The 18,265-nt window shown below is 36.4% G+C and overlaps 3 protein-coding genes across 3 annotated transcripts; all 3 read left to right on the top strand.

Moving 5' to 3' along the window:
- Nucleotides 1-987: 987 nt before the first annotated feature.
- LOC139817010 (protein sneaky) lies at nt 988-7,520 on the top strand. The gene is made up of 14 exons (XM_071784823.1): nt 988-1,136; nt 1,357-1,632; nt 1,838-1,988; nt 2,280-2,439; nt 2,510-2,773; nt 3,025-3,238; nt 3,305-3,620; nt 3,983-4,290; nt 4,827-5,153; nt 5,489-5,829; nt 5,948-6,045; nt 6,319-6,657; nt 6,769-7,175; nt 7,300-7,520. The coding sequence occupies exons 1-14, from the start codon at nt 988-990 to the stop codon at nt 7,508-7,510; spliced, it is 3,561 nt and encodes a 1,186-aa protein (XP_071640924.1). The 3' UTR covers nt 7,511-7,520.
- A 146-nt stretch (nt 7,521-7,666) lies between these two features.
- LOC139816632 (uncharacterized) lies at nt 7,667-10,903 on the top strand. The gene is made up of 7 exons (XM_071784260.1): nt 7,667-7,903; nt 7,984-8,635; nt 8,740-8,877; nt 8,936-9,241; nt 9,404-9,704; nt 9,956-10,189; nt 10,416-10,903. The coding sequence occupies exons 1-7, from the start codon at nt 7,801-7,803 to the stop codon at nt 10,593-10,595; spliced, it is 1,914 nt and encodes a 637-aa protein (XP_071640361.1). The 5' UTR covers nt 7,667-7,800; the 3' UTR covers nt 10,596-10,903.
- A 4,404-nt stretch (nt 10,904-15,307) lies between these two features.
- Nucleotides 15,308-17,902, top strand: LOC139816631 (uncharacterized). Its single transcript, XM_071784259.1, has 3 exons — nt 15,308-15,479; nt 15,819-16,761; nt 16,961-17,902. Exons 1-3 carry the CDS (start codon nt 15,317-15,319, stop codon nt 17,604-17,606), a joined length of 1,752 nt encoding a protein of 583 aa, XP_071640360.1. The 5' UTR covers nt 15,308-15,316; the 3' UTR covers nt 17,607-17,902.
- The last annotated feature ends 363 nt before the right edge of the window (nt 17,903-18,265 follow it).

Below are 18,265 nucleotides of genomic sequence, written 5' to 3'. Positions count from 1 at the left end.
TCAGTATTTTTAAAGATTCTGCAATACTCATCAGTTTTCTGCTTATGCGTACATACATGTATCATGATACAAAATGACAATGTTTATAATCAAAGAGGAAACTGCTTTACGCATAACGCTAACACACTCAAATTTCCGATAAACCAGAAACTGGTAACACACAGCTTTTATCATCGCTCGTTCATCTGCCGACGCCTGTCTCTGTGATCATTTGCTGGTAACGGAGCTTGGAGCTCCAGTATATCAGACTATGTTACAGAACGTTTGCATCTCTGCCTCTGGAAGAAATCTTTCCTGCGCGTAAAATGTTCATTCTCCTTCGAAAATGAAAACTTAAAAGAATTGGCCGAGCATTTTTTATTCCAAAAAAATATAATAAAATAATATATTTTGTTACTTATATCCCTATTACCCCCAACGTTTTTTCCGCCCCTTTAATCCTCCAACCATGCACTTTCAAGTCAGACGTGTTTTTCAAAATGTTAATAGCTTTAAAAAATTCCCCAAAAATTATTATAATATCTTTGTACCTTCGACTAAAAATCAATGTAAATAACATTTGGAAATCATTTATTTAAATATTTTTTTACAAGTGTTAGAAACTCCGTCTTTTACGAGTGTTAGAAACTCGTGGGACACGAAAGGGCGGGTTGGAGTGAATAGGGATATTATTATAATTACAATGTGTAATTGTAAAATAGGAGTTACTCTGAGGAAAAATGCTACATAAGTTAAATCAAGAAACAATCGATTCTTTAAAATTTCTAGATAAATGCATGTATACAGTTGATTTATGGATAAAACAACGAAGAATCACAATTCACAATGCGAACGAATGCAGTTGCTTGAAACTTCAGTTTATGCTAGAACCATGACGTTCAGTGACATTTTCATCGTAATTACTCATTAGCTGTAGGATAGTTAATATAATTCATAAGAGACGTATGAAATAGAATAGAGGATTAGATAAAGTAATTGAATGAGACCATGGCGTTTTTTCAATTGGTTCTCAAAGCTAGAAAGCTCGAGAAAGCCAGGTTAAGATACGAAGATGAGAAATTGAGATCGATCGAGATCTCCGAGGGTGTCGAGCCACGGCTGACTTTCAAGCAGCGTCTCCGACGAAAGAGATTAAAGTGAGCCTGGCCATTAACTCGTTATCCGACCGATCAATATTAATTTTACTCTTAATTCTACTCTCTAACATTTATTATATCATACGTATCTCTCTCTCTTTTTCTTCTCTGCTTTTTATCAGAATTTTGATGACACTTTTTATTTTATGCTCCAATGTTTTATTTTAACGTATTACTATTTTTTATTGTCAAGTTATTACGCGTAATCATATCTCAATAGATGCAGAAAGAAGCTCGATCATTTCTGGAGCCGAATAATTTCCCCCATAAAGCATACATGGATTTACAAAAAGGCGAGGCTTCTTCGTATGGACGGTTCGCTCGAGAATTATATTCTGAAGAGCGTGTTTGGATTCTTGGGCGGCATATTACTCACATACATGTTCTTTGTGTTCTTTGTGATTCAACTGAGTTTTACTCTCTCGTCTGCCACAATGCTCTGCTCGGCCCTTGGAGTGATTCTCACGCTCGGTTTGGCGTTTTCTCGTCGTGTAAGGTAAATTTGCGTGAACTTCAATAATATAAATACAAAAGTCATATAGGCCATAGCATATTTTAAGTATATTATGATTAAGATTTTAATTAGTTAAAAACAAAAAAAAAATGAAAATCGTACCTTGGTGTTTTTAACTTCTATTGTATTTCATAGTTCTATCTTCTTTATTGCATTTTTCTACAAATGTATGTCAACATTTACATAGATGCATTGTATTTCTATTGCTGCCGCAATTCTTTTCTAAACGTGGCAGACAGGCCTTGATGGCCTATGCCTTTATTCTAACACTTACTGGACCGGCAAAGAATATCTTGCATAATATTAGTGTCCTTTCGGAGTCTTTAGTCTGTGGACAGGTAAGCTTTAACAGGTGAGTTTGCTTACGTATTCCACTTATGTCTATAAATGCCTACTAATCCTTGAATCCTTGAATGGTTCTGCCCATAATTAAATCTTTTGTTTAGCCGATAAAAGACTTAAACGTTCATACATGTCATTGGTTCCGCATTTTCCGCAATCCGTTGCATTTCCATTGCACATTTTCGAATTCATAAGATAAAATTTATATGATTATGTTTTTTGATTTGCCGTCGTTGTTTGAAATTGTCATTACTAATGTAAACCATAAAAAAAACACACATACGTAGGAGCAATTAAAACAAGCCGTGAAAAACGTAGTTGACTTAATAAAAGAACCCTTCTACGCTCTGAGAGACGCGATATCGAAAGTAATAAAGACGGTGAAGGTGGTCGTGAGGAAGATTAAGCGGACTCTCGTGGCTATCAAGCGACTTGTGCTTAGTATACGTGAGTCAACGTACTCCCCTTGGCTTCGCGGGATAATCGATCTTCGTAACTTGAAAAACGTATCTTTCAGTGAGAGTGATCACGTCGGTTTTTCAATGGCTCGGCAGCATCGTGAATATCTGCAACAAGAAGCTGGGCACGCCGTTCGACAGGTGTCAGAGAGTCTTTGAGGGCGCGGTTACTGACTGCAAAGCGAAGCTCGGTCCCCTTTTCGGTGGGATTTGCAATCTGGCGTACGTCGTCGGCGCCTTGTGTTACGTAGTGAAACCTCTGGACTTCATCTGCATGCTCGTGTCTTATGTCGCCGATACTATAGTTAACGCCGTACGGAAGAGTATGTCAAGATTGGAAATCTATATAAAAGTGTTTTTGGAAGAAAGAGTTTATGTACAACAAATTTTTGAAAATTTCCAAATCCCTGTAAATATCAAGAATTTAGAAATTTACTGGAATACAATTTATTTACGATTTTAAATATTCCTAAAACATTTAATTGTTTTATAAATTCATAAATTTTTCCATTAACATAATATTGGTAAGCTCTTTATATTTTTCTCTGATTTAAAATATCTCTTGCTTACATAGAAATCAAAAGGTTCACTCGCCATGTAAAAGCAATGTTCTACGTTAAAGTGAAATTCTCGCATTCCTTCCATTTTGAGACGAACCAAAGTAAAGCCCTCGAAGACGTATCGACTGGTATAATTACCGAGGTACGATCGAGGACCGATAAATTTCTAGCCGTTTTCGACTGGATGAGCTTCATGACCACTTTCTTCATTTTCTTCATGCTGCTAAGGTAAAATTTATTAAGACGTTATTTTGATACTTTGAAACCTGAGGTATTTTGGAACACATTTTCCAGGATCTTGCATTATCGACACAAATGGCTGACAAGCGAACGCTTCGATAACCGGTACCTGACGGATGATCTGCGCACTATCGATCTAATAAGAACACGTCAGGATAAGGAGACCATTCTGCCATTAAACCGTCGCGAGAGAAATCAATATATCCCGCTGACGTCCGTTACGTTGATCAAGGTAGAAAAAATTAAGCTCGCGAAATCCGCCGTCTTTCTGGGCTTAACAACATTCAAAATCTGCATCCATATGATGGCGGACTACAGTCTTTATTGGATTCTTAGCACTATTAGGTATCACGGACGGATCGAAACAAAGGTATCTTGATGACCAATATTAATTAGAAAATAATGTATGCTTCAAACATTTTATTTATGATATCTAGAGCTTTTCCTACCTTGTTATAATTATCTCTCGCGACAAACATGACAAACGGTAAATAACTATTTTAAATTGATGATTAGCAACAGAAAGACATCCCTGAAAAATTAAATCACAGTTAACGTATATTACGCAAACTGAATCGATTGAATGTTATGTTAGCTTAGAACCGCAATTTTGTTATCGAAATTTGCGTGGAGTGCGGGAATATCGACAATCGGTGGTCGGATATGTACCGCGGCGTAGAATAATCACGATAGAAGGTAATATAATGGCGGAACGTATATATCGATTTCTAGGTCCAACGACCCAATTTCGTGGGCGTCTATGTGTCTGGTGACGGCTATCTCGCCGACCTTTATCGAAGCATCGTGAAAGCCTTCACGCCGCACGCGAAGGATACGGAGATCGATGTGACGCCCTGCCTCCCAGATCCCATCCCACCGGATCTAGATCGGTACACGCAGATTGTGACGTTGATCATCTTCTGCTGGATCATGGCAATATTTGAACCATATGGATTGCGGCTGCGACATGTCGTGATGTGTAAATATCATCCGGAAAGAGCTAAGCAAAGAGCCGCTTGGTTGTATAATCACATAATTAGGTAATGCACTTTCAATTAGCTAATGAAGTAACCGACCGGCACACAGATATCAGATTATACTACTTGCAACAAAGTTTTATGCTGGTTGTTTCATAAAATATTATTAAAGGTTGATGTTGGTTGATTACATTAAAGGTACACTTCGCCACTTTTAACTATGAATATTAAAATCTAACAAGATTTCGTAGTAAAATGTTTTAAAAAAATTTGTTTAAATATTAAATTCCATTAAAGTAACGATTTTCGCTTTATCGTGCAATTTGTTCACTGAAAAAAAAAACTTAAAAATTTATTTGTGGAATATAAATGGAATAGAACGGAATCTCACTTGTGGAATATAAGATTTATTTCGCAGAAATAAACCTTACATTCCACAAGTGAGATTTATTTCTTCGAAATAAACCTTATATTCCACAAATAAATTTTCAAGTATTTTTTCCTCAGTGTTGTTTAGTTTCCTTCCGTTTACTTTGCACACAATATAAATTGCGAACATACAACGTACTGCGTTTAGTTAACGGTTTCAATTCGTGCAGATCGAGGGGAAGCTTTCTGAAATTTGCACGACGCCAGTTGCGCCGCAAGTTCGGCATGACCGAGGGCGAGAGAATCGAGAGAGTCACGTTCAGAGAACGATGCCTGACGATCTGCCCTTTCCTGAACAAATTGTTCCCCCGAAAGCAGAACGTGTGTCTCCTGTGCGGCGCCGTGGAACGTTCCGATCAGGAACCGCACATTAAATGCGCCACGCCAGGCTGCGTCGGTTTGTTCTGTATCCAATGCTTCGGGGACTTGCAGAATCTCTGCACGATTTGCCGATCGCCCATCGAGTATGGCGATTTATCGGACATTAGCGAGGAAAGGTGAGTTTTAGCGATAAATCATGTTACACAAGAGTTTACAGAACACGAGAATGAAAGTAATACGCTATTATGTATTACGAGCAATGTATATTAATATGAATATTTTTAAATGTAGTGCACAAATATATCAAGTCTTTGTAAAGCTATATTTGTTTTTGTTTTTATATTTATAGATGCTGAAAAGTATTTTATTGTCTTTCTCTTCTGAATAAATTATTTCATGAAAATAATCATGCCATTTAATTAGAATTTAAAGAAACATTTATATCTTTATATTTAAAATATATTATTAAAACTATGCAGTAATTATTCGCAATCTTTTCTAATCAAATTAGAGATTCATCGGATGATCAATTAATCGCGAAAAAGGAACCTGTACCAATAAGTACTTATATCGATGAAAAAGAAGAACCAATTGTAGAAGAAAAACCTGAGAAAGAGACAAAAGAAGAAGTAGAAGAAAAAGAAATGCCGGAAATAAGAGAACCAGGAGAAATAATAGCGGAAGAAAGAGTGTCGGAAGAAAAAATATTGGAAGAAAAAATACCGGAAAGAAGAATATCTGAAGAAAGGAAAGAAGAAAGAATTGAAAGAATAATTGTAGAAAAGAAGGATCAAGCAGTGCAAACGGACGATGATATCGGTGAAAGTAGTTCTGATTCGGTCTACAGTTATAGTATGTACATCACCTATCTGCATTCTGCACCATATTTCTACTACAAACGCATGCTTTCAAATGCGCGTAATTTATTTCACGAATCACCAGTAAAAGTAATTATTGATATCTGTGCCAGCTTATCAAGAAGGCTCACGAGAGATCGAAATCGAGCGTCGGAGAACGCCGTTCAAAGACATCGAAGCGCAGAGAATAAGAGAAGATGTTACGATTCAAGTGAGGCATTGCATAACTCTTATGAAAAAATTTTAATTTATTTTAAAGTACTAAGATGAAAGACTTTTTACAAAGATAATTTTAATGCAAGTAAGTAACAAACTTTTTAAAGTGAATTTTACATATCACGATTGTTAGATCAAATATAAATAAATTGTCGACTTCTTAAGATATCTTAATCGAAACTCAAATTTAAATTATGTCAATAATAAGAAAAAAATTGGTTTCAACAACCGATGTCAATAAGAACTGAGCAGTAAATGTCCGATTCAGATTTTCAATGAGCCATTGGTAAAGGACATTACTTCGAGCAGTGAGGATCCGACGTCCTGCTTCATGCTGAGAGCTCGTAGGAGACTTCGTACCAGGTTGAAAAGGAAATCCTGCGCTTCCCCGCGCAAGGACGATTCCAGCTCGTCTACGTCGATAGCCGACACCGAATCCTGCTCTACGGAGGAGCTAGATGAGGAAGAGGTAATTCACATTGAGATGGACGACGGCTCAAAGGAATTACTCTTAAAGGACGGCACTGCCAAAGCAAGAAAACGAAGTAGTCACATAGGAAGAATCCTTGCTGCACTCACGAAAATATCCTGGCTCGGCAAGAGAACGGTACGCGGTAAAATAACTTCCTCGCTATCTCGCTGGCGTATTCCTTCCACTTTATTTTTAATCAGTAATTTCTGCGTCGATCGTTTACGGTGAATTTTCGTTTCCTTTCAGACGACCGATAGCGACGGCGAATGGCGAACGAGAAAACCGTCTCTCCTGGATAGAATAGCACGGATGCTTTCTGGAAATCAATCTACCTCGCCTGTACGAATGTATCGACGAATTCGAGTTACGAAAAAGGACGCGAAGCGTAAGGGCTCTTCCTCCGTTTCCTCGTCTGCCTCCGACGAAGAAAACGAACGGCGCGCGCTCTTAAAGGCGCACGAACGGCAAGTAGATTGTTTGCAAATCATCTCAGATCATGACGATTCCGGGGATAATATTTACAGCAGAAATTATGATTCACATCGTGCACGACGCGGGACGATCTGTCGCCAACCGGATTCTCACATAGGAGCTAACGATGCAAAACTGAGACATCCTCACGAGAAGAAATTTGCAACGAAAGATTTACCAAGGTATAGCAAAACTGTAGCAGTCTAAGATAAATATTATTACACAATAAATATAAAAGCTTTAATATATACAATACGTAGATATTTTTCAATATAGTACTAATGTCATACACAATGTAACTCGTAGATATCTGCAGCCGATTTCGAAGGATACGGCGTATTTTGAAGTAGACGAAATTAAAGATTCTCAATCGAAGCGGAGATGCATTCGTTCGACAGACCGCATTAATATTTTATCAGATACTAGAATATCCAACATCGACAATCAGAAGAGAGATAAATGGAACGTCACTAGTGACAACTACGCTCAAGTATACTTATCGTTTTTATTTCAATGACAACCTTAATTCTCTGGGACCAGTATCGAAAAAGATATTGATATTTAAAAATATTGTGAAATTTTAAAAAATTGAAATCATATTTGTATCGTTTGATAAAAACGGATGTAAATATTTGAATAAATTTGCTCTATAATTTTTTTATATGTCATTTAATATTTTTTTTACTGAAATAGTTACCCTCATTCCTATAATTTGATATTTACTTTTATATTAATATTAATTAGATTTCTTGCTCGTGCACGTCGCCAATATCCTGCGATGTTAAAGATAGCAGAAGCCAATCGAATATGAGTGCCATTACAGAACAAAGTAGTGAAACATCTAAAACGAACGAAATGTCAGAAACAGATAAGGAATGGCTGGCTACTGATTGGGAAAGATCCGATCAAGGTAGTATCTTTTGCTTTAGAATTTTACGAAGAAAGGGACAGAATATTCAATCAAGTATAGCATACTTGTCTGATTTTTAGAAAAGAAAACAGAAGAAATTGTCACCATGGAAGAAACATCGATAGACAGTGAAACAGACAAGACAAGAGTTCCAAAGAAAGCTCTAGTCGAAAATGATCGAAGGAAATCATTAGCGAAAAATAGCAGAGCATTTGCGGAGTCAAATAATACTGTAGAAGAAAAAAGTGTAAGAAAATACTTTACCAAAAAGGAACAAGTTGAAGAATTAGCCAGAGAGAAAAAAGCTAGAGAAAAAGTAATGGCGTCGACTTCGGTAGCAAATGATAAAGCTCGATTGTACGATCCGCTAGCTAGTTCAGAGTTGTACGGCGTCACGTGCCAAGTAAAAAGACGTGAAAAACCTGCCGTGGAAAAATTAACGAAGCAATCGGGAACGGCGGAAATACGTGTTGACGATAGAAAAGCGGCGGAATTTGAGGAAGGTATTGAAATGGTACAAAAAAATGTGCAGGTTTTTGCGCATAAAAATAGAAAACCTGCGGCAGTAGCCGAAAAAAATATTCAAATGAATCTGCGAAAATTTGAAAAATACAAAAGGCACGATAAGATGTCGCGTATTGGCAGAGCAGCTGGCTTGGAAAAGGAAAGGAAGAAAAAGGAAAGAAAACATCAGGAAAAGTGGATCGACAAATATAAACATCGTAAGCAGAGGTAATATAAAAAGATAAAATATAATAAAAGAAAAAATTTTTAAAATTAGTTAATCTGCTTAATCTATTACAAAAATATAATTCTATAATGTTATTATATATAAGGGAATCTGATGGTAGTTTACTACGAGGAAAACAAAAGTCTTACTTTTGCAATAAGGCAACACTGATTAAAGAAAAGCTTTATAACAGAAAACGGGAAAATATTTGCAGTCGTGATGTGTTTACTCATAGACATCCCAGGTAACACACAAGTATTGTATTTTTATACATGTAGTTTTTAACATCGATGACTTGATAGTACACAGCATGCAGAAGTCTGTGCGAGTCGCGCAGAATGGCATCCAGACGACGTTCGAAGACAGACAAGAGTCGCTCCTGCATTAAGATCAGTGGCTGAATTAAACAAAAATCGTCAAACTCAATGCAACCTTCGCGACCAGGAAGAGACTCAAAGTAGGAGAGATGATATGAAGTACGATCTGAAGTCTACAAACAAACCAAAAGTCTGGTCTTGTCAAGTTCAGTCGCAATTTAAGGCACCTGAGCAAATAGTTTACTGTCAAGATTATTGGGATCAAGAAAAAGTTTCGAGGTCATGTAATGAGTACGTTTATATGTGAATCTTATTACAGAAAAAATAGAGATATTTACACAACTAAAATTTCAAGTTACATTCTATGTGTTGTTATTATAAAAATAAATATACGTAGAGATTATAAAATAAGATTAGATTAAAACTAATTAGTTTTTTTTGTAATAATTATAGATCATTGAAAAAGAAACCGCAGCAAATAAAAAGAAGATACAACGTTAATGTGCGCGAAACCAGATTGGAGGTACCTATGTTGAAACAATATCTACCTGCATATCAAACGCCAGGTTTAATAGAAGAGCTAAAGGAACACGATAGAATGAGATTAATTCAGGAACGAGAAGCTAGAAGATGGACGGCTTTGAGCGCTCTTCGAAGCACGAGGGATTCTTCCTCGAGTACCAAATCGAGGGATCAGGCATGCGGTACCTCTGTAATGTGCGATGCTCACGAAGCCGTCAGCAGAGTAACTTCAGTAAGAAAAATTATTTTGACTTTCATATTATCTGAAAAATCAAAATTCTTAAACCCTATCGTACTCAGTAATATGCTAATATAACTTAATTAATTTTTCTTCTAATTGAATCTTAATATATTTGTTGCCATGTGATTGTTGGCAACGGAAAGTATTTTTAACATGATTACATACCAATGTGTGGTTACTGTAAGAATGAAAGGTTAAAGATATAGAGTATCTCTCTCCGTTTCGATATGATATATTCCAAGGTCTCCACGAAGCTGACAGAGGGGAATACCCTTCCGTATCAAGAAACGCAAACCTTCAAAGACGTGGTGCGTGAGTTTCGGGAGAAAGTGATAGCGGCTGAGAGACCTCTAATATCTTTATCTCGGAGCGCAGACAAATGTAAAGATCTGAAACAATTGTTCCCTCCCAAAAATGAGGACCGTGGTGGGTTTACGATGACGCCGAAGTTTGAGAAAGTTGTTAACAGGTTTAAGGTAAATGAAACTTTATTCGCGAGAAATTCAGCCGGGATTAGACCGGTTAAAGTGGATTTGCGCGCGTAAATTGCAGTTAAGTATGAAATATTCAGTCGTACATTGGCTTCCACTATGAAAGCTCAAACAATTTGAAATTAATTTACGCTCTTCGGCCATTTAGTGCATAAATGCTTTATGTTTGAATATTATGTAATTAAGTGTTGTAATTAATGTTTGTATGTAGCCAATATGTGATAAACACAAGAGAGAAGAACAGTGTACTACAATATATGAAGCAACGCAAAGATTTCAAAGCGAATCGTTTAGCGAAATGTCATCGATTTGCAGTTATTCTTGTGAACATCGTCAATTTGATGTTTCGACTTCGGCCGATGAAACAGATAACAATGTTGATATCTCGTAAATGTGTTATGTAATAAAATGTAAAATAAAGAAATTTTGCAATCGGGTTATCTGGTATTATCTAAATATTAAAGTTGTTTGTGAAATTATCTGAATAACTAAAACTCCACTTTGTAATTCAGTTTTAAATATTAAAATTCGACAGACTTTATATTAAAAAAAAGAGAGTCTAATTAAGTAAACTTGACATTTTGGAATATTATCAAATTAAAAAATAATTACAGACTGCTGACGATATCGCTTGCCAAATGTCTGTTGCGAGTTATGTTATGGAGCAATGTGTTAAATATTTGTCAGAACTGATACAAAAAAATCGCACTATTTGCATTCGCGTATTACATGCGAGTGCAATAATTCATACGTGAATAACCGAATAACACGCAGCTGCGCTGAAGTATCCGTCTGAAAACAAGTGCAGCGACTACCAGAAAAGCAAACAACAGATTTCTTATCGGTGGTACTAAATACCACTACAGCTTAACGATTAATTAATACACTCAATATAGACACGAGTTATTGTACGAGAATCATCAGAATCCATCTACTAACGCGGAACCCTTAAAGACGACCGTATAATACATTTTTCACAGGCAAATTGAGAACGCTCGTAAATCACGAAGGATTTCGAAAGTCGTGACCATCGGAAATGCGATCAACAAGCTACGTGAATAATGTATCGGCCGATTTCCTGTGAGTATGTACACACTATCGAAACAAAAAAGGATGACGGCAAGGTAGAAATCGAAGTCCTTATTAGGAACAAGTTCGATAACTTTCTTTTTTCTTCAAACTGCATTTCTGATTATTGCCATATTTACAAACGTTTCCAATAATTAAAAATGCGTTTTGAGAGATATAACAGATATATTCTTTGTTAATCTTTGAACTATGTAGAATATTATTTTTATAAAGTAATTAAATTATGAGATTCCGGAATATAGTGAAAAATTCCATATCGAAAATCGAATAACTCGGGTATTAATAGTCAAAGGTTGATACGCTATAAAAATGAAAAGCGCAATAAATGTTTCTTTTGTCATTACAAGATAATATACTGTCGAGTGTCGTTCAATATCAGTATGACGTGACACTTAACCGAGTAGCTCAAATTTTCAAGTATGAATGATTGTAGCTTAATGACAAAGAATGTAAGCATTTCTAAAAGTGAAAGAAATAAAAATAAGAACGGTGCGTTATATATTTGTACAATAACAAGGCTGAAGGAAACATGCATCATGAGAAACGATAATGGGGCTAAGAAGCTTATACAGGCAGAAACGATTAGGGTTAAAAATCGAAGCGAGCGGAAAAGCAGTAGATTCTCAGCCGACAGAGGATTTAAAGACTCAAGAGATAGAGCACGGTATTTCCCGCACAAAAGATACTTTTGCGCAGTGCAAATGTAGCTTACCCTTTTCACGACGTAAAGACCATCGGTTTTTCACGTCGGGGGGATCGATACGTCGGTTTTCGCCGATCAGCCGAAAGCAGGTAGGAGAGAAGCTTTGAAAGCTTTAGCGTGGCCGAAGAGAAAGGAGAAGATATCATGAGAGAACAGGAGGTGGAAAATAAGGCAGAAAATGATAAGAGGATGCCGGAGGCGAATTGCGCGTGCACTTTGGAAACGTGCGGAAAAGAAAGGATCAAGCGAGAGACTTACGTGGATATATCAGCGAAAAAGAAGTTACTCGCGCGCGACGAAAATATCAGTCCAACAAGGCTGAGTGAGATGATCAACAAAGAAATAAACGATTCCATCAAACGGATCAACAATTCTATTAAAGATGCTGTGCAAACTCTTGTAAAGTGTTCAATGGTATCTACGATGCAAGTATCCACAACGTACCTTTAGAATTTTTCTCTAGATATTTTATACCTTTCGTATAAAAATAAAATTAAATGATGGTAGATTAAATGATAAAATCGACAAAAGTTTTCCGTCTTTCGTAACTTGTTTTTTTTTGTGAAAAAATTAATTAGTAAGACAAGAATAAAAATTTCTTTGAAATAGGAAGAGAAAAAGCAAATTTTATCGCGTTTAGAAGAACCCAGAGAAATATCCGATATGTGTCAATCTCCTGTGCTGGAAGAACATTGTAAAAAATTGCCCAACGTTTGTATTAATCGACAAACTACAAGTCACGCTTCACGGCGATGTAATAATTTATCCAAACATGACATTTCATATCCGTATACAAAAATATACAAGAGTGCAATACCGTTACCTGTAAAAAATAAAGTTAGCGGTGAAAGAAAAAGCAAAAAGCATTCGAAATCAGCAAATAACCCGAACACCGATAATCGCAGAATGACCGGAAATGTTAATATTTATATTTGCTCGGAGACTAATGATAAAAACCAGGTCAGTTTGTCAAATAATCTTTTGCATCAAATATAATAATTGAAGTAAAGTATCCAGATTATACAGAATATGTTAAAGAATTGATTTTTACATAAAAATACATTCATTATGTTTATTATTATTAATATTATAAAGAATTTAAAAGTGTTAATTAATAAACCAATATGAACAATAACAGTTTCATGAACAAAGTAAAAGTTCAAAAGTATTAGTGAAATTTTAATATTAAAATCAATTATTTTGTAATTATATTCATAATTATTATATTATAATTATTTTAGTGATATATTATAAATTATGTAAAAATACTTATTAATCCATAATAATTATTCTAATTTATTATACTATTACAATAGATTATTAATAAATATTATAATAATTACCTATCTAATAATTAATTTTAACTGATCATGTGTGTGGACGAGAAGGGTAGGATAAAATCGAGATCTCGACTGCACATGGATACAAGTTCCAACACAGTGACCGAAAAATCCAATTCGAGAAGCACTAGCGCTAGCACATCGTCATCGTGCAAGCTAATAAACAGCATAAAAGAGAGACGGAAGAAATTGCTAATTCAGCAATCACCTAATTTTATTCATGAGAAGAGCAGCGATAACACCGTCGACGATAACGAAATATCACAACACGGAAAAAGCAGGAAGGAGTCGAGCGAAGCGGGCGGCAAAGAGGAAGCAGATGTCAAAGTCAACGCTGGAAACGTTTGGTGCAAGGACATGACCTCATCGACCAAAGACGGTTCCTATTACAAAGATACGAACGGCATAGATCTCCAACAGAATTCTTCGTACTCTACAGTTCCGTGTTCAAGTTTCAACACGTGTGACAATACCAGACGCCCACAATCTTGGACCACTATATATCCTTCGGAAGCGAGAACGAGGCTGGACGACAGTAATGTCTTCCTGTCGAAAGCGATTTGTACCAATGTGGAACGAAGGGATAATCGCAAAAATAACGATCGCGATAGTGATCGCGGAGACGATAGCGAATACACTGTATGCCGTGCGGTCGATGACAGCAGATGGTTACCGAAATCGATCTACGCGGATTGCACTGCGTACGGCGAAGATTCTAAAGAATGTTTCAGAGACAATTGTAAATATCGAAATAAAATACTCCAGGAGTCGATGGTAAATCGAAGCAATATCCCGAAGAGGCAGATGGGATATAAGCTTTTGCAACAATCTCTCGCAAGTTGCCAAAGAGAGCAAGTGGCACGAAAGTGGTCCACGTGTAGTTGTATCGCGGAGGAGGAAGAAGATTGTTGCAAGGACGTTGACAGAGTCGAGAAGGAGCTTCCTGAAAACATATGTAATGTCGTAGAGTGTCTAGAAAAAATATCCGTTTGCCAAACACCTTCTAAAAAATTAGCCGAAAGTACAACTATATGCGAGACATCATTCAGTGCTCCACGTTTCGAGAACACGCGAACTTGTAAGGATTTGGCGAAACATTCGAAAGACATATGCGGAACAAAGTTTGAAAATTCAGAAGAACCTTCAAAGAGAGCAAGAGTTTGTAACGATATCGTTACTGAAGAACCTTCGGAAGATATCACAGTTCGTAAGACGGTGTTTGACGAACCGAATGGACTTGCGGAAGAAGTAATAGTTTACAGGACGGCGTTTCCTGACTCCAAAGACACCCCAAAGGAAACAATTTGTAAGGAGATTCCCGATTCGAACTTTGCCAACCAAGTCGATGTTAACAGATTATCCTTAAACGATGCAAAGGATAAACTTGCGGAACAGAATATAAATAGCTCGAACTTAAATGGTCCGAAAGAGAATGCTGGAAATACAAGAACGGTAAAACTAAATAATGAGCCTGACAACGATGCTCTTAATAATTTTATAAGACCACAGTCTGCTAATGTAGAACAACATGAACAAATAAAAGAGACTTTGAATGATCAATCGAAAAATTTACATCAAATTCCCGTTGAATCGATTAAAGATTTTGAACCATTGTCAAAAAATGTTCATTCTACAACATTACGTGCGCAAAACGATTATGATCGTTCGAATCTTGTCTCGAATTCCAATGTAAAGGAAACATCGAAGACTCTTGTTAATCAGCAAAGAATGCGATCACTTAATCGATCAATGAGAAATTACTCTCAACGATCGAATAATCTTACGCAAAATTTAACGTCAAACAAAAATGATCAACTGGAAGAAGAAACGCAAGAAAACTCGAAAGAAAAAGAAGAGAGGCAAGATATTTCAAAAGAAATGGGAACCACTGAGCACGAACAGAAAGAGCCACTTTTACATCGATCGTTTAAAAAATTAATTGACGTAATTAGACGTGGCAGGACGCTCGTTGCAGATAGAATGGAAACGGGAAAAATTGAAGCGAGAAAAATAATCACTGATGATAAAAAAGACGATATTTTTGAAACCGAAAATAAAACTGGTGATATAAAAGATCAGCAAGAGATTATTGAAAAAGTGGTTATACCAATAAAATCACCACAAACAGAGAGTGCAAACAAAGGTAAATTATTAATAAATTACAATTGATCATAATTAATAAATTATAATTAACTCAACTTACACTTAATTACAAAACTTTCAATATTGTTTTCGTAACTTTTCTGCAACATCTTACACTAAGCAACATTACTTAAATTAAAATATAAGTACCACATAATAATATAATACAGCATCTTAATGTATAATATGAATAAAAATTATTGTTAAGCACTATTAATTTAATGCGGTATTGCGCATTTAATTTAAAAATAATAATTTTACCTGTAGAAATAATTAGAAATATTTTTGTGAGATCAAAACCGATTGTACCAATAATTAATTTTACAATTTTTTGACACAGGGAAAAAGATAGATATTCAAAGAACGGATCAAGCAATTCCTAAATTACTGCGTATCATCGCGGCGAAGAGATCACATGTTCCACCAGCTACAATGACAACTGATTCTAAAGTCCAAGAGCCTGAAATAGTATCTGTTCCTGCTGAAATAATTACAATTAATCATGTCGACCAAGAGGAAAAAGAAGAAGAAAGAATTCCAGAAGAAAAGGTAATTTCACAGGAACATACTCCTGCAGAGATCGCGGAAGAAATAAAAGCGGATGACTCAATTGCGCTTGAGATGAGTGTTGCTACAATTGAAACAAGTGTTGAAGACGCTCCAAAAGATGTTGCTGATGAGGATAGAGACCTTCCCAAAGATATTCGAGATGAAACAACAATGATTTATGTTACTTGCCCGCAAAAGAAACCAGAAGAAGAGTCACAAAAGCCTATTCTTTGTAAATGCGGTCTACCTTCCGACCCGAGTGCTCGTTCGTGTTCAATTGTCAAGTGTGTGAAAGACCATGTGCCCTGCCCGCAGAAGAAATCGGAAAAGGAGCCACAAAAATCCACGCTTTGTAAACGCGAATTAGCTTTCAGTTTGAATAATTACTCATGTTCCATTGTCAAATGCACAAAGTGCAATAACATTATCGAAGATGGTCCGTGCAAAGATAATAGATTCGAACGGAAGAAAATTTATTGCACGCGTTGCCGTTTGTCGACGATGCAATGCACCTGCGCACCACATCTGAAACGTTGCTTGAAGATCGATAAAACGAAATTTCGTGATGTATCACCTTTAAGGGTGATCAATTCGCGTATCTGCACGAGTTGTTGCAAAGAGCGGGAAGAACACAAGTCTAGAAAAACGACGATCTGTTGCCATTCTCATGAAGAATGCAAATGCAGGTGGTGTGTAACGCGTGGAAATTGTTCAAGAATTAATAATAAATGCAAGTAAGGGATACAATAATATAAGATTTTCTATACGGTATTATATAATTTTAGAAGAATACATTTATGAAATACAAATTAGCAAATATTTATTAATTAAGTATTTCGATATATTTTTTAATTATAATTCCGAGATAAAAATAATCCTTCAATATAGACTTGTAAATCTCTTGGTCATGATTTCCCGAAACATTCTCGATAGGTGTGGATCACAAGCGAGCTGCATTAACTGCGGCAAACCGAGAAATCAATGTTGTTGTGCTACATTCGCTTTGGTAAGGTGCCACAAGATCAAGGAAGGCCGCAACCGCAAGAGGACAATGATTTGCCTGTACTGTGATAATCCTCAAGACAAATGCACGTGCAGAGCACCGATCGGGAAGTGTTCGTATTGCGGGTTGCCGTCAGATGTTTGCAACTGTCCAGACGACGAGGGTCACGCTCGTGATTATGAACAGACTGCCAGAAGACCGGATGAGAATCGAACGATTCGCGTCACCAGCTGGAAGCCAAAAAGGGAAATCAGGCGGTATTTTGCGAGGAACTCCGAGGACTTTCGGTCGTATTCCACCGAAGAATGTCAGTGTTACGAAAAGCCGAAGCGACAACGTCCCGAGGAGTTACCTTATCAACGGTTAAACATTTTCTCGGAAGTGATGAACGAACTACAGCAGAAGATGAGCGAATCCGTATGCTGCGCACGATGCTGGAGGAATCCTTGCTGTTGTAGATCGCTGGTCAATCAAGATAAGAGAAAGGAAGAAGGAAAAATTGAGAATCGTGTCAAGTATATAAAAGAACCTTTTACTATATATTTACTTGAACGAAGATTTTTTTTACTTGTTTAAATAAGGGTGCATCACACAGACTCTGAAAAGAAAATTTCTTGGCGCAAAGATTTAGCCGAAATAGAGCATATTTTTATTTATTTGTGTTGTTTAGTCAATTTTCATTTATTATAGGAAAATTCTTTGTTAATAGATCGAAAATAGCAAATAATTCCTGCTTGAAGCTTATCTAGTTATCCTAGTATCAAATATTTGTGCTGGACTATCTTTGTATCGTTGTTTAGACGCGCTGAAATAGAAAGACCACCTAGAAACAAGTCATCGAATAATTGCCGATGTAAATCGAGAAACGTATATAAAAGCACCATTCAAAAGTCGATACCAATCCGACATAGTGGCTGCATTTGTAGACTAACACCGTGCAAATGTAGAAAAGACAGATTCAACCATAAGAGACCGCTGGCTAAGTGTTATTATTGCAAGAGTCTGCCTTGCACGTGAGTAGAACAGACATTTTTTATGCAATGTCGTCAATATCTTATATCGGTTCTATTTGAATGATGGAGATTTTTTGTAAATAACCGAATACTACTATTAACGACTATTGCGCTTTGCCTCATCGGGCCCAATGAGGCCCATACGCGCATTTCCTATTGTTGCTTGTTTATTACATTCTTTGCTGCAGCTGCATTACAGTGAAATAATCGAAGCCGCGCAGG

Source organism: Temnothorax longispinosus, chromosome 7 (genome assembly GCF_030848805.1).
Source record: "Temnothorax longispinosus isolate EJ_2023e chromosome 7, Tlon_JGU_v1, whole genome shotgun sequence".
NCBI classification, from domain to species: Eukaryota; Metazoa; Arthropoda; class Insecta; order Hymenoptera; family Formicidae; genus Temnothorax; species Temnothorax longispinosus.
The sequence above is the reverse complement of the archived record's forward strand: the minus strand, read 5'-3'. Positions and strand labels throughout refer to the sequence as shown.